The 20,000-nt window shown below is 43.5% G+C and overlaps 1 protein-coding gene across 1 annotated transcript in view; it reads left to right on the top strand.

Annotated features, from left to right (window-relative positions):
• Window positions 1–20,000, top strand: part of frmpd1b (FERM and PDZ domain containing 1b) — a gene marked incomplete at both ends in the record, with an annotated part of 49,345 nt that overhangs the window by 20,775 nt on the left and 8,570 nt on the right. The window contains 9 exon segments of the mRNA XM_080746849.1: window positions 5,044–5,139; window positions 8,166–8,291; window positions 8,850–8,969; window positions 9,575–9,708; window positions 13,390–13,516; window positions 14,282–14,374; window positions 15,311–15,493; window positions 17,904–18,114; window positions 18,394–18,542. Of these exon segments, the coding sequence (XP_080602975.1) occupies window positions 5,044–5,139; window positions 8,166–8,291; window positions 8,850–8,969; window positions 9,575–9,708; window positions 13,390–13,516; window positions 14,282–14,374; window positions 15,311–15,493; window positions 17,904–18,114; window positions 18,394–18,542 (1,239 nt within the window).

Here is a 20,000-nt window from a genome sequence, read left to right as displayed (position 1 = left end):
CCTACACGTGACAAGATACATTAAAACCCCCAAATAGTGAGTATTAAATATCCAGCGAGCCACAAGAATGAATTAGCCTACTGGAAATGTACGGTAGGCTGAGAGAGAGAGGGAAAAAGAGCACCTCACCTTTGCTCTGAGACTCTGACATGAGCTGATGATGACGGACAATTAATAATTCCTTATGCAAAACCATCGCTGCATGTTGCTTTTTTAAGCAAATGGGAAGTTTTCCGCTGCTAGAATTAGTTTGACATTGTTTTAGTGCTTCTGCTGCACACGGAGTCATCTCATTGTAGTTCCATCACTTTCGCCTGCTACAGTAGGGTAGAGTGGGGGAATAGGCCCCCCCTGGGGTAATAAGCCCCCCAGCTGTATTTGACTACAGAACTACCTACTTACTAATACAAATTATAATAATTACTATATGACCTGCTGCGCTCTGTGGGGGGAGAATCTCCGCCAGGTCATGTCCACCCCTGGACTGGAAAATTCATAGGAGCCAAATGGAATGAAATCTGCTTAAACTGACTGACATATGGATACAGAACTATAGGCTATAATGTCAGGTGGAAACCATGTATGTCCATAAATAAATGAATAAACTCATATGTGAGCTAAATAAGGCCACAGGGGCTCAGAAATAATTTAATTATTATAATTTTGATTAATTATTATAACTTCGTATTATTAATATTATTATTATTATTAGACTCATTCAAATGACCACCAGTGAGCCCTGCTCACTTCATTGAACAACATAACTGTATTGTATTAGATATTATAATAATATATAATAAATATTTAATACATCTAATATATGTTGGCAATGCATCTCAGGCTTTTTTATGGAGTAACGCAAAAGTAGTGTAACGAGTAGTGTAACGAGTTACTTTCTCCAGGAAGTAATGAAGTAGTGTAAGGCACTACTTTTTTCAGAGGTAATATGTAATATGTAGTGCACTACTTTTTGGAGTAACGGATCCCAACTCTGCTAGTAACACATCTCACACCAATGTGTTTGTAAAGGTGTCTAGTAACACATCTCACACCAATGTGTTTGTAAAGGTGTCTAGTAACACACCTCACATCAATGTGTTTGTAAAGGTGTCTAGTAACACATCTCACATCAATGTGTTTGTAAAGGTGTCTAGTAACACATCTCACACCAATGTGTTTGTAAAGGTGTCTAGTAACACATCTCACATCAATGTGTTTGTAAAGGTGTCTAGTAACACATCTCACACCAATGTGTTTGTAAAGGTGTCTAGTAACACATCTCACACCAATGTGTTTGTAAAGGTGTCTAGTAACACATCTCACACCAATGTGTTTGTAAAGGTGTCTAGTAACACATCTCACATCAATGTGTTTGTAAAGGTGTCTAGTAACACATCTCACATCAATGTGTTTGTAAAGGTGTCTAGTAACACATCTCACACCAATGTGTTTGTAAAGGTGTCTAGTAACACATCTCACACCAATGTGTTTGTAAAGGTGTCTAGTAACACATCTCACATCAATGTGTTTGTAAAGGTGTCTAGTAACACATCTCACATCAATGTGTTTGTAAAGGTGTCTAGTAACACATCTCACACCAATGTGTTTGTAAAGGTGTCTAGTAACACATCTCACACCAATGTGTTTGTAAAGGTGTCTAGTAACACATCTCACACCAATGTGTTTGTAAAGGTGTCTAGTAACACATCTCACACCAATGTGTTTGTAAAGGTGTCTAGTAACGCATCCCACAAAGACTGAAATGCAGTCTCCCTAGGAGAATCCTTGACAGCTGATGAAAGTTGGGGTCCCATTAAATTAACTATACAGGATAAAACACACCAAAATAAATGTGCTTTAAGTAGCATGTGAGGGGTCAAACTAGGGTTTTTTAATGATTCTAAATCCATTGCAAGCATTTGTTTTGCACAAAAAACATTCCTTGGGCAAAAAATGGCCCCACAAAGCGATGGTTTAGTGATGAGTCATCACTTTTCACTGTTTTGTAGGAGCTGCCTTTACCCCAAGGAATGTTTTTGTGCAAAACAAATGATTGCAATGGATTCAGAATCATGAAAAACCCATAGTTTGACCCCTCACATGCTACTTAAAGCAGATTTATTTTCTGTATAGTTAAGTTAATGGGACCCCATCAGCTGTCAAGGATTCTCCTAGGGAAACTGAATTTCAGTCTTTGTGAGATGTGTTACTAGACACCTTTACAAACACATTGGTATGAAGAGATTCTTTGGTAAGGAATTTATTCCAGGACTTTTTAAGACATGACTAGTAGAACTAAACTTTAGTTCTGGGAACCTATGGGCGGGGCCAGCAGCGCTGCTGCTCATTTTGGAGACCTTCCCAATTGGTTCTGGTTGGTTGTATGGAAACATAAACAGAACTTGGTCCTGGAACTTCACAGGTTCTTGAAAGTTCTTGGTTCTGGAAAGTTCTGGTTCTGGTTCTGGGTTGGCCCTACAGTGGAAACAGGGCTATAAAGTCATGCCACGTGTCATGTTACCCAGCAGCAGCTTGTCTGTCATACATGATGGCTGTCAATCATAACAGAGACAGCACAGCACTCTGCCAGCCCTCCTGCCTCGTCTCTGGGCATCCCCAGTTGAACCCCCCCTCTAACGCTTGTATCAAAACAACATCCCCAGTTGAACCCCCCCTCTAACGCTTGTATCAAAACAACATCCCCAGTTGAACCCCCCCTCTAACGCATGTATCAAAACAACATCCCCAGTTGAACCCCCCCTCTAACGCTTGTATCAAAACAACATCCCCAGTTGAACCCCCCCTCTAACGCATGTATCAAAACAACATCCCGCTTCCAACAATGGAACAAGTTATATTATAAACACAATCTGATCTAGTTATAACAACAATCATGACATAGGATATTTATTATAATCACTAATTCACTATGAAGTGTCTTTAATTATAATTAAAGTAAAAATAGTCAAATAACAAGGACAAATTGTTCTGCCCACAACCTTATCAAACCAAAATGTCTAAACTACTGTAAATGTAGGCCTATTATAAGTTATAATAGGCCTACATTTACAGTAGTTTAGACATTTTGTAACTATTTATAACTATGATAATGGTTCTTGTAAGTCCCAATTATTAAGTAGAATATGATTTTTTTTTCTATTGATTACTCACCTCATGGAGACTAGAGTTCAATAATATTTTTAGTTTTTTGTCGCATTCCTAAGACAAAAATTTGATTAGCGTAAATTTAGCCCCATTGATTCCGGATCGGGACCTGAATCGATTTGGGTCCCCATCCGGAATCATTGAGGGTACATTTATTGTAATCACATTTTTGTCTTAGGAATGCGACAAAAAACTACAAATATTATTGAACTCAAGTCTCCATGGCGTGAATAATCAATAGAAAAAAGGTAATTTTGGGGGTGAACTACTCCTTTAAAGTCCACCTATTGCTATTCTGACAGAGTATGGTCTCACACACACACACACACACACACACACACACACACACACAGAGAGAGAAAGGGGTCTCCCTACTGCCCCCCCCCCCCCCTCCCCCCTTCTTTAAACAAACAGGTCATTTGCATGTCAAAGCACATGTTTTAACCCTAACCCTGTAAATCACAGTATTCTACATGCAGGTCCACACATTTCTCACTAGGTTTGGTTCAACTGTAAATTCCCAACGACATTAAAGAACCTCCAGTAAACATGCTGTTCACTGAAAGCTTCACAGTTCCCTGTTCCCTCTTCTCAGTGACATCAGAACATTCACGCCTTTCGCTGAATGTTTGGCTTGTTTTGCCCATTAAAGCTGCTGTGATTGGATTTGCTATTGGTTTGCCTAAATGTCTTAGCCTGACACTCAGCCTGAATTGACATTTCGTTTCACTCCATTATTCAGTCTGAAAGTGCTTCCCTCCAGAGCTGTTTCTGGGATGGGCGTTGCCAAAGAGGAAGTCTTCTGCGATTGGTTCACCGTCTGACCAACACAACAGTAGCAAAGCACATGATGTAGTGTTGTTATGTGGCTGGCTAGTGGCTAGCCTGTTGCTTGCTAGTGCTAACCAAAGAAACAGCAGGAATAGGAGCACAACGAATTAGTAATCAAACACAACATAACATGTCTGCTACTGATGTTTCATAGCGAGATCGATACGATCGCATTTTACTGCATTTTACCGCGCCGCGGTCGCCCGGCGGCGGCGAATCGCACATGATTTCTGGGAAAACCCCACCCACGCTGATCACAAGACGCTGATTCACAACACTGATTCGCCGTACGGATTTCCAAACGAGGAAAACCTCTTCAGTGAGAGCAACACCAGACTCCCTGAATCGCCAAAACAACATTTTAAAGGGGTGTGGCCAGCGATTCGGGGTCTGAACCAGGCTATGAATGTCCAGAATATTGACTCTAAAGCAGGCGTAGGAAACCTACAAATCTGCAAAGTACAACAGAACTGTATGGTACAGTACAACAGTACAACAGAACTACAGTATGTGTTTCTCTGCCATCTTGCTGTCTGTGCTAGTTCATGTTCTCCTCTGCTATTGATTTAGTAATCTCCCCCACAAGGTATAAATATAGTTCTATATTTATATGCAGTATAGTTATGTAACTGTCATCCTCCTCCACTATTGTAATCTAGTCTGGCTGCCTTTACTGTACTGTTATTACCTGTACATAACAAGCCTTACAGTATAATACAGTTTACTGTGTTGTTATCACATGTATATTATCCCTTACAGTACAATACAGTATAATACAGTTTACTTACAGTAGGCTACACAATGTTGTGCTGCTGCAGAAATATAGAGCTCATACTGTACATCTCTGTCTCAAAACATTCTATAACAACTTCCTGATGCTCCAGGGGAACTCCCTGCTGTTCTAAATATGTTTATATCATATATCTATATGATATTATATTATAATCTCCAGGGGAACTCTCTACTGTACTGTTCTATATATATTATATGTTTATATAATGTAAATATATTATATGTTTATATAATGTAAATATATTATAATTTCAGGGTAACTCTCTGCTGTTCCTGCCCAACGTTCTGAAGGTGTATCTGGAGAACGGACAAACCAAGGCCTTCAAGTTCGACCACACAACCACTGTCAAGGTACACAACACTGCTACACACTACACTACACAACCACTGTCAAGGTACACAACACTGCTACACACTACACTACACTCACTACACACTACACACTACACAACATATACACAACCACTGTCAAGGTACACAACACTGCTACACACTACACTACACTCACTACACACTACACACTACACAACATATACACAACCACTGTCAAGGTACACAACACTGCTACACACTACACTACACTCACTACACACTACACAACATATACACAACCACTGTCAAGGTACACAACACTGCTACACACTACACTACACTCACTACACACTACACAACATATACACAACCACTGTCAAGGTACACAACACTGCTACACACTACACTACACTCACTACACACTACACAACATATACACAACCACTGTCAAGGTACACAACACTGCTACACACTACACTACACTCACTACACACTACACAACATATACACAACCACTGTCAAGGTACACAACACTGCTACACACTACACTACACTCACTACACACTACACAACATATACACAACCACTGTCAAGGTACACAACACTGCTACACACTACACTACACTCACTACACACTACACAACATATACACAACCACTGTCAAGGTACACAACACTGCTACACACTACACTACACTCACTACACACTACACAACATACACAACGACTGTCAAGGTACACAACACTACTACACACTACACTACACAACTGTCAAGGTATAGAAAGGGTTTGGTTCTTTGAAGGACTCAGCTAGGAAGAAGATCTCCATGTTGTCTGGGGGTGCGTTCGGAAATGCGCACTCAACGCACTGGTGTGCCATGTTGTCGTTCGTTTATTCGGTGCACTTGGTGCGTTGTCGTTCGGAAATCCAGTGCGCGGCGCACCGGTGTGCTGAGTGCACGCACTCACCAACCCTACTCAGAAGATGGGGTTTGACGGTGTGGTGGTGTGGTGCAGTGTTCTGATTGGTTGGTTTTCATGGCCGTGTCTCGAATGCTTCTCAGCTGTGAACAATGGAGGAAATGACCGCAAAATGCAGCACTTATTGGTCGCTTAATTGGTCGTTTGGGCTTGATAGTTTCACACACATCAACATGTAAATTAACAGCAGGCATGCCAATGTTGTGAATTAGACCTACATCTCCTAATAGCAACTGGTCGTTCGTAAATAAGCCACACTGAACGCACTCTCCAACGCCACGCCCACTGCACTGACTACACTGAGCACACACCCGGTGCGGGTTTCCAAACGCACCCTGGGTTCATCCTGAGGTGGTTCATGAACCTCATGAACCAGAGAAGGTTTAAAATGACCCTGATGAACCAGCAAACGTTTAAAATGCGTTGCAAGGTTTTCACACAAATCCAGAGTGACGTGAAGACACAATGTGTGTCATGACCTCAATCTGCTCTGAACACACTACTCTACATACACACTACACACACACTACACTACACTACACTACTCTACACACACACTACACACACACTACACTACACTACACTACACTACACTACACTACACTACACTACACTACACTACACTACTCTACACACACACTACACTACACTACACTACTCTACACTACACTACACTACACTACACTACACTACACTACACTACTCTACATACACACACACTACACTACACTACACTACTCTACACACACACTACACTACACTACACTACACTACACTACACTACACTACACTACATACTGCATACACACTGCTCTGAACACACTACTCTACATACACACTACACACACACTACACTACACTACACTACTCTACATACACACTACTCTACACCTCAATCTGCTCACTGTGCTGCTCTGACTACACACTGCTCTACACACACTACACTACACACACTACACACTATTCTACACACACACACACACACACACACACACACACACACACACACACACACACACACACACACACACACACACACACACACACACACACACACACACACACAGCTCTACACACACACACTGCTCTGAACACACTACACATTACACACACACTGCTAACACACTCTCCATGAAGCTGCTCTGACTAAACTACATCAGTGTTTCTCAGCCAGTGTGCCGCAGATCTTTGGTGTTCCTTTGACATTTCACAGTGAAGTCACAATTTAAGGACTAAAACCTCTTTAATACCTCAAGAAAGAAAAGAAAAAAGACCATTACTGCATAAAATGATATAAAAACTGTTAAAACATTGGCCAAATTGAAAAATAACATAAGAAACGTTTTGAAAATACCACACAGCATATATCTAGGTGTACCCTGGGATCTTTTCTTTTGGATATGAAAAGTCTGCCCTGGCTGAAAAAAGGTTGTGAATAGAATACATTCTACACACTCTACACACTCTACACACTCTACACACTCTACACACTCTACACACTCTACACACTCTACACACTCTACACACTCTCTACACTCTACACAACATGCCTGCATGTGTTGAACGGTTTGGGAGTGAAAGTGTAGCATTTGATTCATCATCATCATGGGTTTAAAGTCTTCTTTCCAGACTGGATTCTCAGGGAGGCTCCATGTCCTCATGGTCCATGCAGACTGCAGAGGCTTTCATGTCATTTCATTAAACTCCACAAGTGCATTTATTTCTTAATGATTCTTAATAACATTCTGATCAAAGCTACTGAAGCAACACATTCAATAATGGGTTGATCTTTATTCTTACTGTTGTGCTGAAACCTCCTAACTCCAAAATGTGCTTTTTACTACTTTTCATTGGTTCAATATTATTGTAACCAACACACAGACGTAAAGGGTGTTCAATAGCACATATAATTAATATTACAATAATAATATAATATTATTTAAAGGGTGTTCAATAGCACATATAATTAATATTACAATAATAATATAATATTATTTTAAAGGGTTAAAGGGTTTAAAGGGTTAAAGGGTTAACAGGTTGTTCAACAGCCTTTGAATTGAATGAGTTTTTTCTTCCTGCTTTCAGGACATCGTTGCCACGCTGAAGGACAAGCTGTCAATCAAAGCCATCGAGTACTTCTCATTGGTCCTGGAACAACAATACAGCATCACTAAGCTCCTCCTCCTGCATGAGGATGAGCTCATCATTAAGGTACACACACACACACACACACACACACACACACACACACACACACACACACACACACACACACACACACACACACACACACACACTTTTAACGCGTTTAGTGTGAAGACCCAGGGAAGCCACATGTGTGTCCATGTTGTACAAATTCACGCCGTTGAAACATGGATCCAACATGTCTTCTTTTGGCCGGAAAACAATCATTTTTACCTCATGACCTCATCTCCCAAAGGATCATGGGATATTTGTTGCATCATCCGCTGGTCTACAGGTGTTTGTTCAGAGTGTAATAAACACTAATTAAAGGTTAATTAATTAAAGGTGTGTTAATTAACAGGTGGTGTTTGTTCAGAGCGTAATAAACATTAATTAACCATTAATTAAAGGTTATACATGTTAATTAACAGGTGGTTCAGAAGAAGGACTCTCATGACTACAGGTGTTTGTTCAGGGTTAATAAACATTAATTAACCATTAATTAAAGGTGTATTAATTAACAGGTGGTTCAGGGTGTATTAATAAACATTAATTAACCATTAATTAAAGGTGTATTAATTACAGGTGGTTCAGAAGAAGGACTCTCATGACTACAGATGTCTCTTCAGAGTGTGTTTCCTCCCCCGTGACCCCGCTGACCTCCTGCATGACGACCCCTCGGCCTTCGAGTACCTCTTCCTGCAGGTCAGAGGTCAAACGTGTCTGTATTGTGTTGATGTTGTTGTTGTTAATATCCTGGACGTACAGTACAGTAGCTGGTTTCTGCCTGACAACAGATATAATTTATATTTATTAAATAACCCAGAGTTCACTCTGTGTTGTTTTAGATGAAACACTGTAGTCCACTGTGGCATTGTGGGTATTGAAGTTCTTAAGATGACAGATCAAAGATAAACACTGTAGTCCACTGTGGCATTGTGGGTATTGGAGTTCTTAAGATGACAAATCAAAGATAAACACTGTAGTCCACTGTGGCATTGTGGGTATTGAAGTTCTTAAGATGACAGAAGAAAGATAAACGGTCTGTTGAGCTTAGAAGATAAACACCTGAAGATAAGAGATGGTAAAACTCAACAAGATAAGAACACTGTGTGTGTGTGTGTGTGTGTGTGTGTGTGTGTGTGTGTGTACGTGTGTGTGTGTGTGTGTGCGTGTGTGTGTGTGTGTGTGTGTGTGTACACGTGTGTGTGTGTGTGTGTGTGTGTGTGTGTGTGTGTGTGTGTGTGTGTGTGTGTGTGTGTGTGTGTGTGTGTGTGTGTGTGTGTGTGTGTGTGTGTGTGTGCGTGCAGAGTGTGGGTGACGTGCTACAGGAGCGCTTTGCGGTGGAGATGAAATGCAACACGGCGCTGCGTCTCGCTGCTCTGCACATGCATGAGAGACTGGACACCTGTGGACAGACCAGAGCTTCTATCAAGAGCATCACGTATGTACACTAGGGTTTAATATTTTCCCGAATTTAGCTCATTTTAAAAACCGGGATTTTTCGGAGCTTCTCCCGGGCTCCCCGGTATTTTCCCGTCAATAATAATAATAATAATTAATAACGTTTAATAACCATGTAATGGCCTTTAGGTGACAGTACCCCTTTAACCAACCAGGGGGCGAGATTGCGTAGCCTATCAACTGAATTTCCACGTGTCACTGAAAATAGATGATCTGCAAGCTCACAACACGTCGTAGATTAGACGCTATGTGAGCTTGCAGATCGGCTATTTTCAGCATGACACTCGCAGGACAAACTAGGCCTATATAATCAAGCTAATGGGAGATGCCACTGGACGCGCAGTCGCGCACAACTCTTCACAGCAACGCTTCAATGTTCCTCAATGGCTCAGTCATTATAAACCATTGCATGCCATTACTTACACAATTGGATATATTTGGGGGGATAACGCTTGCAAGATCATTCTTCATAGTTCACCCCAAGAGAGCAAGGTAGACCACAAATGTATTACTTACAGTACAGCAGTTTATGTAACGTGGATTCATATTCTTAAGGCACGAATTGTTTTCCATCATGTTGTCTCTCTGTGATGGTAAAGGGACTGTTGGAAGCGGAACGCAGTATAATTTCGGTGCCACGCCACGTTAGATTTAATCAATTAAGTTTATTTAGTAGGCCTATATTGTATGGGACGTGGCTTTTTAGAATTCCACAGCATCTGACCGCCTCCCGTGATATCAACAGCCAAACTAAATGTCCATACAAGTTTTAGTCAAGTATAGGTCTATTTATTATGTCCCAAACTGGGCAATTCATCATGTTACAGCAATCGAAGCCCACCCCCCACCTGCTGCTTGTCGCTGCAAGAGCTGCGCCCGGCTCGTTCTCGAGATTGCAAGCTGCGCAGCGGCTGCGCTCATCAAAGAGGCAGTGCAAATCAGAGTGATTAATTTGTGGTTGGATTATTGTAGGCATATTGAGGTTCTGATTCATTCTGATATATATTTTTTCCTGTTAAAAAAGGAGGCGAGGATATGTGGCAAGCAGCCTATAATTGCCCACGCACTGTAGTAGGCCTTTCTAGTGATAATTAGCCTAATTTATATAAGAAAAAGACAATCTCCGGGATGACGGTTCCCTAAGCCAATAACCGGGAGGGAAATTAGGTGCGCTCAGGCCGGTTAGGCCGGGATCCCGGTTCCCGGCATTAAACCCTAATGTACACACACACACACACACACACACACACACACACACACACACACACACACACACACACACACAGACACATGCATGAGAGACTGGACACATGTGGACAGACCAGAGCTTCTATCAAGAGCATTACGTATGTACACACACACACACACACACACACACACACACACACACACACACACACACACACACACACACACACACACACACACACACACACACACACACACACACACCATCTGCTGTGAGCCTATCTGCTGTTTGTGTAGCGAGAGGTTAGCTTGGGATTAGATCCATTTCAGCGTTTCTGATCCAGCAGAAACAACCTACGTCATGTTGTAGTCATCAGAAACAACCTACGTCATGTTGTAGTCATCAGAACCAACCTACGTCATGTTGTAGTCATCAGAAACAACCTACGTCATGTTGTAGTCATCAGAACCAACCTACGTCATGTTGTAGTCATCAGAAACAACCTACGTCATGTTGTAGTCATCAGAAACAACCTACGTCATGTTGTAGTCATCAGAAACAACCTACATCATGTTGTAGTCATCAGAAACAACCTACGTCATGTTGTAGTCATCAGAAACAACCTACGTCATGTTGTAGTCATCAGAAACAACCTACATCATGTTGTAGTCATCAGAAACAACCTACATCATGTTGTAGTCATCAGAAACAACCTACATCATGTTGTAGTCATCAGAAACAACCTACGTCATGTTGTAGTCATCAGAAACAGCCTACGTCATGTTGTAGTCATCAGAAACAACCTACGTCATGTTGTAGTCATCAGAAACAACCTATGTCATGTTGTAGTCATCAGAAACAACCTACATCATGTTGTAGTCATCAGATGAACTACACTTTGGCCGGAACTACCAAACTGGAAACAGTTTGAACCTAGTATTTCCCTGCACTCAAGGGTATAAGTATAGGTCCTACCCAATAAAACCCTTGATGCAGTGTAGTTTTGCTTATTTTTTGAATAGTTTGTTTGGTAAATCCATCTTTTGTTCCAACTCACAGCGACTGGCAAGACTACACTCCTCCACCTTTTTTTTTTTCTATAATTTTTATCCCACGATTTTGCAACCCATTTTCACCCAGTGCCAGTTGCCTATGTAATCCTGGGCTCTGCTCTCCCTCTGCCGCGCCTGGGGAGACAACGGACTGACCTCATGCTTCCTTCAATGCATGAGTAGTCCAAGTTGTTTCTTTTCACCTGACAGGGGGGATTTCCCCGGGATGGATGTAGCGCGTGGAAGGAACACGTTATTCCAACCAGTTCCTTTCCCCTCCATCAAGCGCCCCGGCTGGCCAGGGGGAGGCATTATTGAGACCAGGATTACTGCATGTTTTTGTGAGGGTATCAACCCTAGGAGATACGGGGAGAACATGCAAACTCCACACAGAAAGGCCCTATCGCCGACCCCACCTAGGGTGTGACACCGTGCCCCCCTCCTCCAGCATTTTAATAAGGATTGCGGAAACAAACAGGGGAACCAAAACAAAGCGACGCCTGTTGCCGCTTTAGTCCACGCCTAGACCTGATCACATGACCCGTTGTAAACCAATAGCAGGCTTTCCTCTGAGGTGGAAAGACTGGTGATGTCCACCCTGTAGACAATGGGAGGCGCTCACTATCCCGACTATCCGCTGTTCCGACATGGTCGGCAGGTTAGTTACTTAGCGTCGGCAGGTTAGTTACTTAGCGTAAGGCAGGTTAGTTACTTAGCGCAAGGCAGGTTAGTTACTTAGCGTCGGCAGTTACTGAGGTAAGGTTTACTGAGGTTAGGTTTAGGGTTGGGGGTAGAGTTAGGGTTATAGTTTTAGTGTCGGAACACCGGCCCGTCGGAATATTGACGCGGACCCGTAGACAATATGCCTTCCGGTGTGTTCCAAGATTTCTAGCGGAAGTCTGCGTTTAACGGACGTTACGTCATGCGGTGCAGGTCTGTTTACATTCCCCAGCGAAAAAACTAAAATAGATTGTAGCTCTTAACTCACTCTTAATAGGTGTAACATTGCTTAATTTCGTGCAGGGAATACGTTTGCAGGAACACCGCACAGTGAAAAAAATACAGCTTCCGGTGAAATTCCTTCGGCGGAAGTTGAACACTTTCTGCCTTCTATTGTCACCAGGCTTTTCTCTTCGGAGATGAGTAAGCCTGGCTACGCGAGGCTAGGTGATGTCAGGTTAGCGTGAGGCTGCTTGATTTACACATGGACATGATGCTAGTAACACTAATACCAGCTTGATGTACACATGATAGACATGATGCTAGTAACCCTAATCAGACCCTTAGCAGCAGTAGAATAAATTTCTACCCATGTTTGAGCATCTTATGAATGTGTGTGTGTGTGTGTGTGTGTGTGTGTGTGTGTGTGTGTGTGTGTGTGTGTGTGTGCGTATGTGTGTGTGCGTGTGTCATGTGACAGGAAGGAGTTTGGCCTGGACAGCTTCATCTCTCCCACTCTACTCAGCAACATGAGAGAGAAGGACCTGAGGAAAGCTATCAACCATCACCTGAAGAAGATCCAAGCTCTGCTGGAACCCAGACAGAAGGTCTGTCTGTCTGACTCTGCTGTGTGCAACGTGTGATGAAAGGGAACTAAAGAGAACCACTGTGACAACTAGTCACAATAGCCTATGTCCAAAAATGAAGGTTCCTTCAAATTTTCGGGGGATCAGGAAAACGTTAGAGAATTTTTGGAAACTTTACCGTACCGTAAAACAAATTAGAAAATCCATGATTCCATTTACAAAATCCCTAGGGGAATCTGTGATAGCTGCTGAAAGTTTGGGTCCCATTAACTGGCTGGCTGGCTGGCTGACTGGCTGACTGACTGGCTGACTGGCTGGCTGACTGGCTGACTGACTGACTGACTGACTGACTGACTGACTGACTGACTGACTGACTGACTGACTGGCTGGCTGACTGACTGACTGACTGACTGACTGACTGACTGGCTGACTGGCTGACTGACTGACTGACTGGCTGGCTGGCTGACTGACTGACTGGCTGGCTGACTGACTGGCTGGCTGACTGACTGACTGGCTGACTGACTGGCTGGCTGGCTGGCTGGCTGGCTGGCTGGCTGGCTGACTGACTGACTGACTGACTGACTGACTGACTGACTGACTGGCTGACTGACTGACTGACTGACTGGCTGACTGGCTGACTGACTGACTGAGAGGCAGGGTGGAGGAGGGGGGTGGAGGAGGGGGGTGAAAGCAGATCCATAATGTTAACATCATGAATGGAGCAGATTGTTTATGATTGGTCAACCATTTCTCTACTGTTGTTCTGTTCATCCTATTGGTCTGTAGGTGATCTCAGCCAATCAGGCGCGGCTGGCCTACCTCACCCAGCTAGGAGAGCTGATTTCCTACGGTGGACGATCCTACTCTGCTACTATGATGGTAACACACACACACACACACACACACACACACACACACACACACACACACACACACACACACACACACACACACACACACACACACACATACACTACTCTGCTACTATGATGGTAACACACACACACACACACACACACACACACACACACACACACACACACACACACACACACGCACACACACACACACTACTCTGCTACTATGATGGTAACACACACACACACACACACACACACACACACACACACACACACACACACACACACACACACACACACACACACACACACACACACACACACACACACACACTACTCTGCTACTATGATGGTAACACACACACACACACACACACACACACACACACACACACACACACACACACACACACACACACACACACACACACACACACTACTCTGCTACTATGATGGTAACACACACACACACACACACACACACACACACACACACACATACAGCATCTGCCCAGCCAGCTCAGGTCTTTCCTTTTCAGCCAAAGCCAGGCTACTCTGCTCTGCTGGTCTGGCTATGATTGAAATATCTGACTACTGTATGTATAAAGTCACCATAGCAACTTTGATGAGGCAGTGTTGTGTTGTTCTAAAAACATGTTATTTCCATTTCCTGAAAACGTAGATATTTTGGTTGGTTTCTGCCTTACAGCACAGATATATTGTACATGTATATGGGGACTGCCCATAATTCCGAAGGTTCATTAGTCTGAATTTAGTTAGCGTTACTGAGGTTAGGGTTAGGGTTAGAGTTGGGCATAGTATTCTTAACAAATTCGGACTAATGAACCATGGCACCCATGTATATATTGTATATATTGTAGATATATTGTACTACTATATCGTGTCTACAATTAATTGATGAATTGATTGACAAGGTGTGCTGTGTCCTCCCCAGCTGCAGGACAGAGAGGCTCCGGTCAGCCTATTGGTGGGCTCCAGGTATGGGATGAGTCAGGTGATCAACCCCAAGCTCAACATGATCTCCACCCTGGTGGAGTTCTCCTCCATCAGCAAGGTGGAGCTGCTGTCTGAGAGCGACAAAGTCAGCCTTCTGAGGATCTCCTTGCACGACATGAAGGTATGGAGATAACACCTACCATCTACCATCTAGCACCTACCATCTAGCACCTAACACCTAACACCTTACATCTACCATATCTATCTACTGGAACATCTAACACCTGAGGATCTCCCTGCACGACATGAAGGTATGGAGATAACACCTACCATCTACCATCTACCATCTACCATCTAGCACCTAACATCTACCACCTAGCACCTACCACCTAACATATCTATCTACTGTAACACCTACCATACCTACACCACACTGCTGTCTGAGAGCCACAAAGTCAGCCTGCTGAGGATCTCCCTGCACGACATGAAGGTATGGAGACAACACCTACCATCTACCATCTAACATCTACCACCTAACACCTACCATCTAGCACCTAACACCTAACACCTTACATCTACCATATCTATCTACTGGAACATCTAACACCTGAGGATCTCCCTGCACGACATGAAGGTATGGAGATAACACCTACCATCTACCATCTAGCACCTAACATCTAACATCTACCACCTAGCACCTAACATCTACCATCTACCACCTAGCACCTAACATCTAACATCTACCACCTAGCACCTAACATCTACCATCTACCACCTAGCACCTAACATCTAACATCTACCACCTAGCACCTAACATCTACCATCTACCACCTAGCACCTACCACCTAACATATCTATCTACTGTAACACCTACCATACCTACACCACACTGCTGTCTGAGAGCCACAAAGTCAGCCTGCTGAGGATCTCCTTGCACGACATGAAGGTATGGAGACAACACCTACCATCTACCATCTAGCACCTACCATCTACCATCTAACATCTACCACCTAACACCTACCATCTAGCACCTAACACCTAACACCTTACATCTACCATATCTATCTACTGGAACATCTAACACCTGAGGATCTCCCTGCACGACATGAAGGTATGGAGACAACACCTACCATCTACCATCTAGCACCTAACATCCAACATCTACCACCTAACATCTAGCACCTTACACCTACCATCTACCACCTACCACCTAACATATCTATCTACTGTAACATCTACCATACCTACACCACACTGCTGTCTGAGAGCCACAAAGTCAGCCTGCTGAGGATCTCCCTGCACGACATGAAGGTATGGAGATAACACCTACCATCTACCATCTAGCACCTAGCACCTAACACCTACCATCTACCACCTAGCACCTAACATCTACCACCTTACACCTTACACCTAACATATCTATCTACTGTAACATCTAACACCTGAGGATCTCCCTGCACAACATGAAGGTATGGAGACAACATGGAACATGTATGAACAGAGATACAGTATTAGACATATGTCAATCATGGCTATATACTGTAGTTGGGGAAGGTTAAGGGTAGTCACTATCATCTCCGACCACCAAACTTTTCGCCAGAAAGATCTAACTTTCATGCACGCCATGGTCCAATCGTGACAACAAAAGACGGTGCTCAAATCGATGGCACTGTTCCAGAGCTCACTAACAGTGATAGATAGCTAAATAGATACATTTATTATCCCAAGAGGGAAAAGGTGTCAAGAACAGTCAAAGCTACATAAGTGTCACATCATAACACATACGGTAGTTACACATCAATGCAGTGCCAAACAAAAAAGTGTCCATAACAGTCAATGTTATTCAGTGCTATATACTGTAAGTATCTCAACCTTATGTCAAACACAAGTTATAATACTACTAAAGGGGAACACACACTGGGCGCGGAGGCGGCGCGGAGACGGCGCGGAAGCGGCGCGTCAAAACATACGGCCCCATTATTTTCAATGAACTAACCCACCGTCAGACGCGCGCAGCCGCGGGTCTGCCGCCTTGCCTGCCACGCCGATACACCGCTGTTCTATTTTTCCAGCGTTGCCGCGCGTTGAACATGTTCTCCCATGGTTCTCCCCACCGGGGGAAATGGATGTGCTGTGTGGCAGCGCGCCGCATCCAGTTGGGGTTACCGTGCGGCACTTAACGTGCATCGATACCGTGACGCGACGCTGCGCAGCCGCCCGCGTCCAGTGTGTGCTCCTCTTAACACAGCTCAGCAGTGCAGAGCCAAACAAAAGTGTCCTTTGGTCAGTGCAAAAAAAGCTAGAAAAGTGACTAAGCAAGAGTCAAGGGTCTCAGTGGTGAGTCTGACCGGGGGGCTCTCTCCATTCCGACATGTCGCCACTCCGACAGTGTCTTCTTATTGTCGGAGTGGCAACACTTCCATAGAGGTTAAGGTTAGGGTTAGGGTTAGAGATAGGGTTAGTGTCTGTCGGAAAGGAGACATGTCGGAAAGGAGAGATGCACCCAGTCTGACCATCCCTCTTCTCTGTCGTCTCTTCTTCTCCTCCTGGTTTTAACCTGCTGTGCTCTCCCATCATGCTTTGCTCCTCAGCCCTTTGCCTTACTGATGGACTCTCTGCCAGCCAAAGACCTGGGCTGCCTGCTGGCGGGATACTGCCGCCTGCTGGTGGACCCCGGCCTCACAGTGTTCCGGCTGGGCCGGCCCAAGGTGCGGGTGCACCGCATCGTCCCAGCAGAGGAAGGTGTGTGTGGTGAGACGGGCTTCTCCGTTGTAGAGGGCGTGTTCTATGAGTCCCTAGCAAGTGAGCATTTATCGTGGTTCACGTAAGATATTCACAACCTTTTTGTTTTTTAAATGAATGAATCGTCCCCTGGAGGGCCGTTGATTAGACGTTGTTTTATAGTTCACTGAGCTGCACGACATCAGTGAGTACGGGTACCGATAGACGACATCCACAAATTATTATTTTATTTATTTATTACGTTTTCGGTTCAGTTTTTAATGATTTAGTAACGTGTGTGTGTGTTTGTGCGTGCGTGCGCGTGCGTGCGTGCATGCGTGTGTGTGATGACGTCACCAGGCTACGTGTCACGGTGTTGCAGTGACTCCAACGACTCGTCAGACGAGGATTATCCAATGGAGACGCAGAGCAGCGGTCGAGCGTTCCTGGACCAGTCCAGTCAGGACTGGGAGGAGAGAAGGAGGGAGGTGGAGGAGAGGAGGAGAGAGGTAAAGATCTGCTATCGTATCGTATCGTATCGTATCGCATCGCATCGTATCGTATCGTGTTCATAGCTATTCCCCCAACAATCAAACCCTTGAAGCCTACAGCCGCCAGTAAAGGGCTTTGCACACAGGCGCGAATTTCAACAATTGCGTTTTTTCCGTTTGCTGCGTGATTAAAAACGCATTGGATTTGGTGTGCAAGGCTGTGTGGAATCCACACTGCGGATCCAAAAAGGAGTCATAAAAGGAGTGATGAGTTTTTACCGCATGCGACAAGACGCACAAATCGAACTGGGTTCGATCGGGGGGAAAAACGCACAGCCGCAGCCACCTGTCGCATGGCAAATTCGGGAGAATCATTGTTTTTTTTTTTTTGTTTTTTTATTAAATCGTCCATTTTTTCTGTGCGAAAAAAACGTGTCTGTGTGCAAAGGCCTTAACTGTAGGCTTTATAAAAAAACGAAAGATTTGTAATCTAGTCTTAACTCATTGACTGCCAAGGCACGAGTTTCACGAGTTATTACAGTACTCCCAGGCTGCCACAGCCCGAGTTTCCCGAGTTGGAAGCCATTTTGAAAAAAAAAAAAAAATATATATTTTTTTTTTTTCAAAATTTTTTTTTATAAAAAAATTTCTAAAAATGCCTCAAATGTATTAGGCATGATCGCAATTGTGAAATTGCATGTGTAGCCCCATAACAAACAAACACATCTTTCAAAATGTCAAAAATGGCTGTTTTGTCTGACTTTGAAGGCTTGTAACTCATGAATGCCTCAACGGATTTCCAAGCGGATTTTTTTGTTTGAAAGCTGTTAAAAAGTACTACACATATGATGCATATATGGTGCATGGGCGTGCACGATCCGTGCACTAAAAATTGGTCCGTGCACTAGAAATCTAGGATAGTGGCAGTCTGGTACTTGGGGGCCATCTTGAAATGGCATTCAATGAGTTAAACAGACTCAAACACACACAGAGTGGAGGCTGCCTCTGCGTGTTCTACAGTTCTTCCTCCTGTTCTAACTTTAAGCTCTCAACACTCTGAACTATGTTGGCTACAGACCCAGTCAGGAGATCAGTGGGTTGAAAGGTGTGAAAAGGTGCTGAATGCACTTCTCTATACACTGCATACTATGATGCTATTGATTGATTTATTTAAGAATTTATTAGAGGTTTGCACAGGAATAAGGTACAGTTTCATGGCAGTACTACAGTTCACTGGTACAAGGTCAACTAAAAGGATACGCTCAAGTAAGCCTTATTTAAATTGAGATCCTTTTTTTCACTCCTTTAAGGCCTTCGGTACAGTATCTACTAAACTAAATTCCCTTGTTTATTTCAGGAAACATTTGATGCGTAAACTGTCATTATGATGCTTGGTTCACTTATTTCATTGAAATGAAAATGTAAGACATGTTTTATTTCATTGTGAAGGATGCATCCATTAAGGATTAATTAAAA

This window comes from Nannobrachium achirus (genome assembly GCF_963921795.1).
Source record: "Nannobrachium achirus genome assembly, chromosome: 17".
In the NCBI taxonomy this organism is placed as follows: Eukaryota; Metazoa; Chordata; class Actinopteri; order Myctophiformes; family Myctophidae; genus Nannobrachium; species Nannobrachium achirus.
Note: the sequence above shows the minus strand (reverse complement) of the source record. Positions and strands in the feature narration are given on the sequence as shown.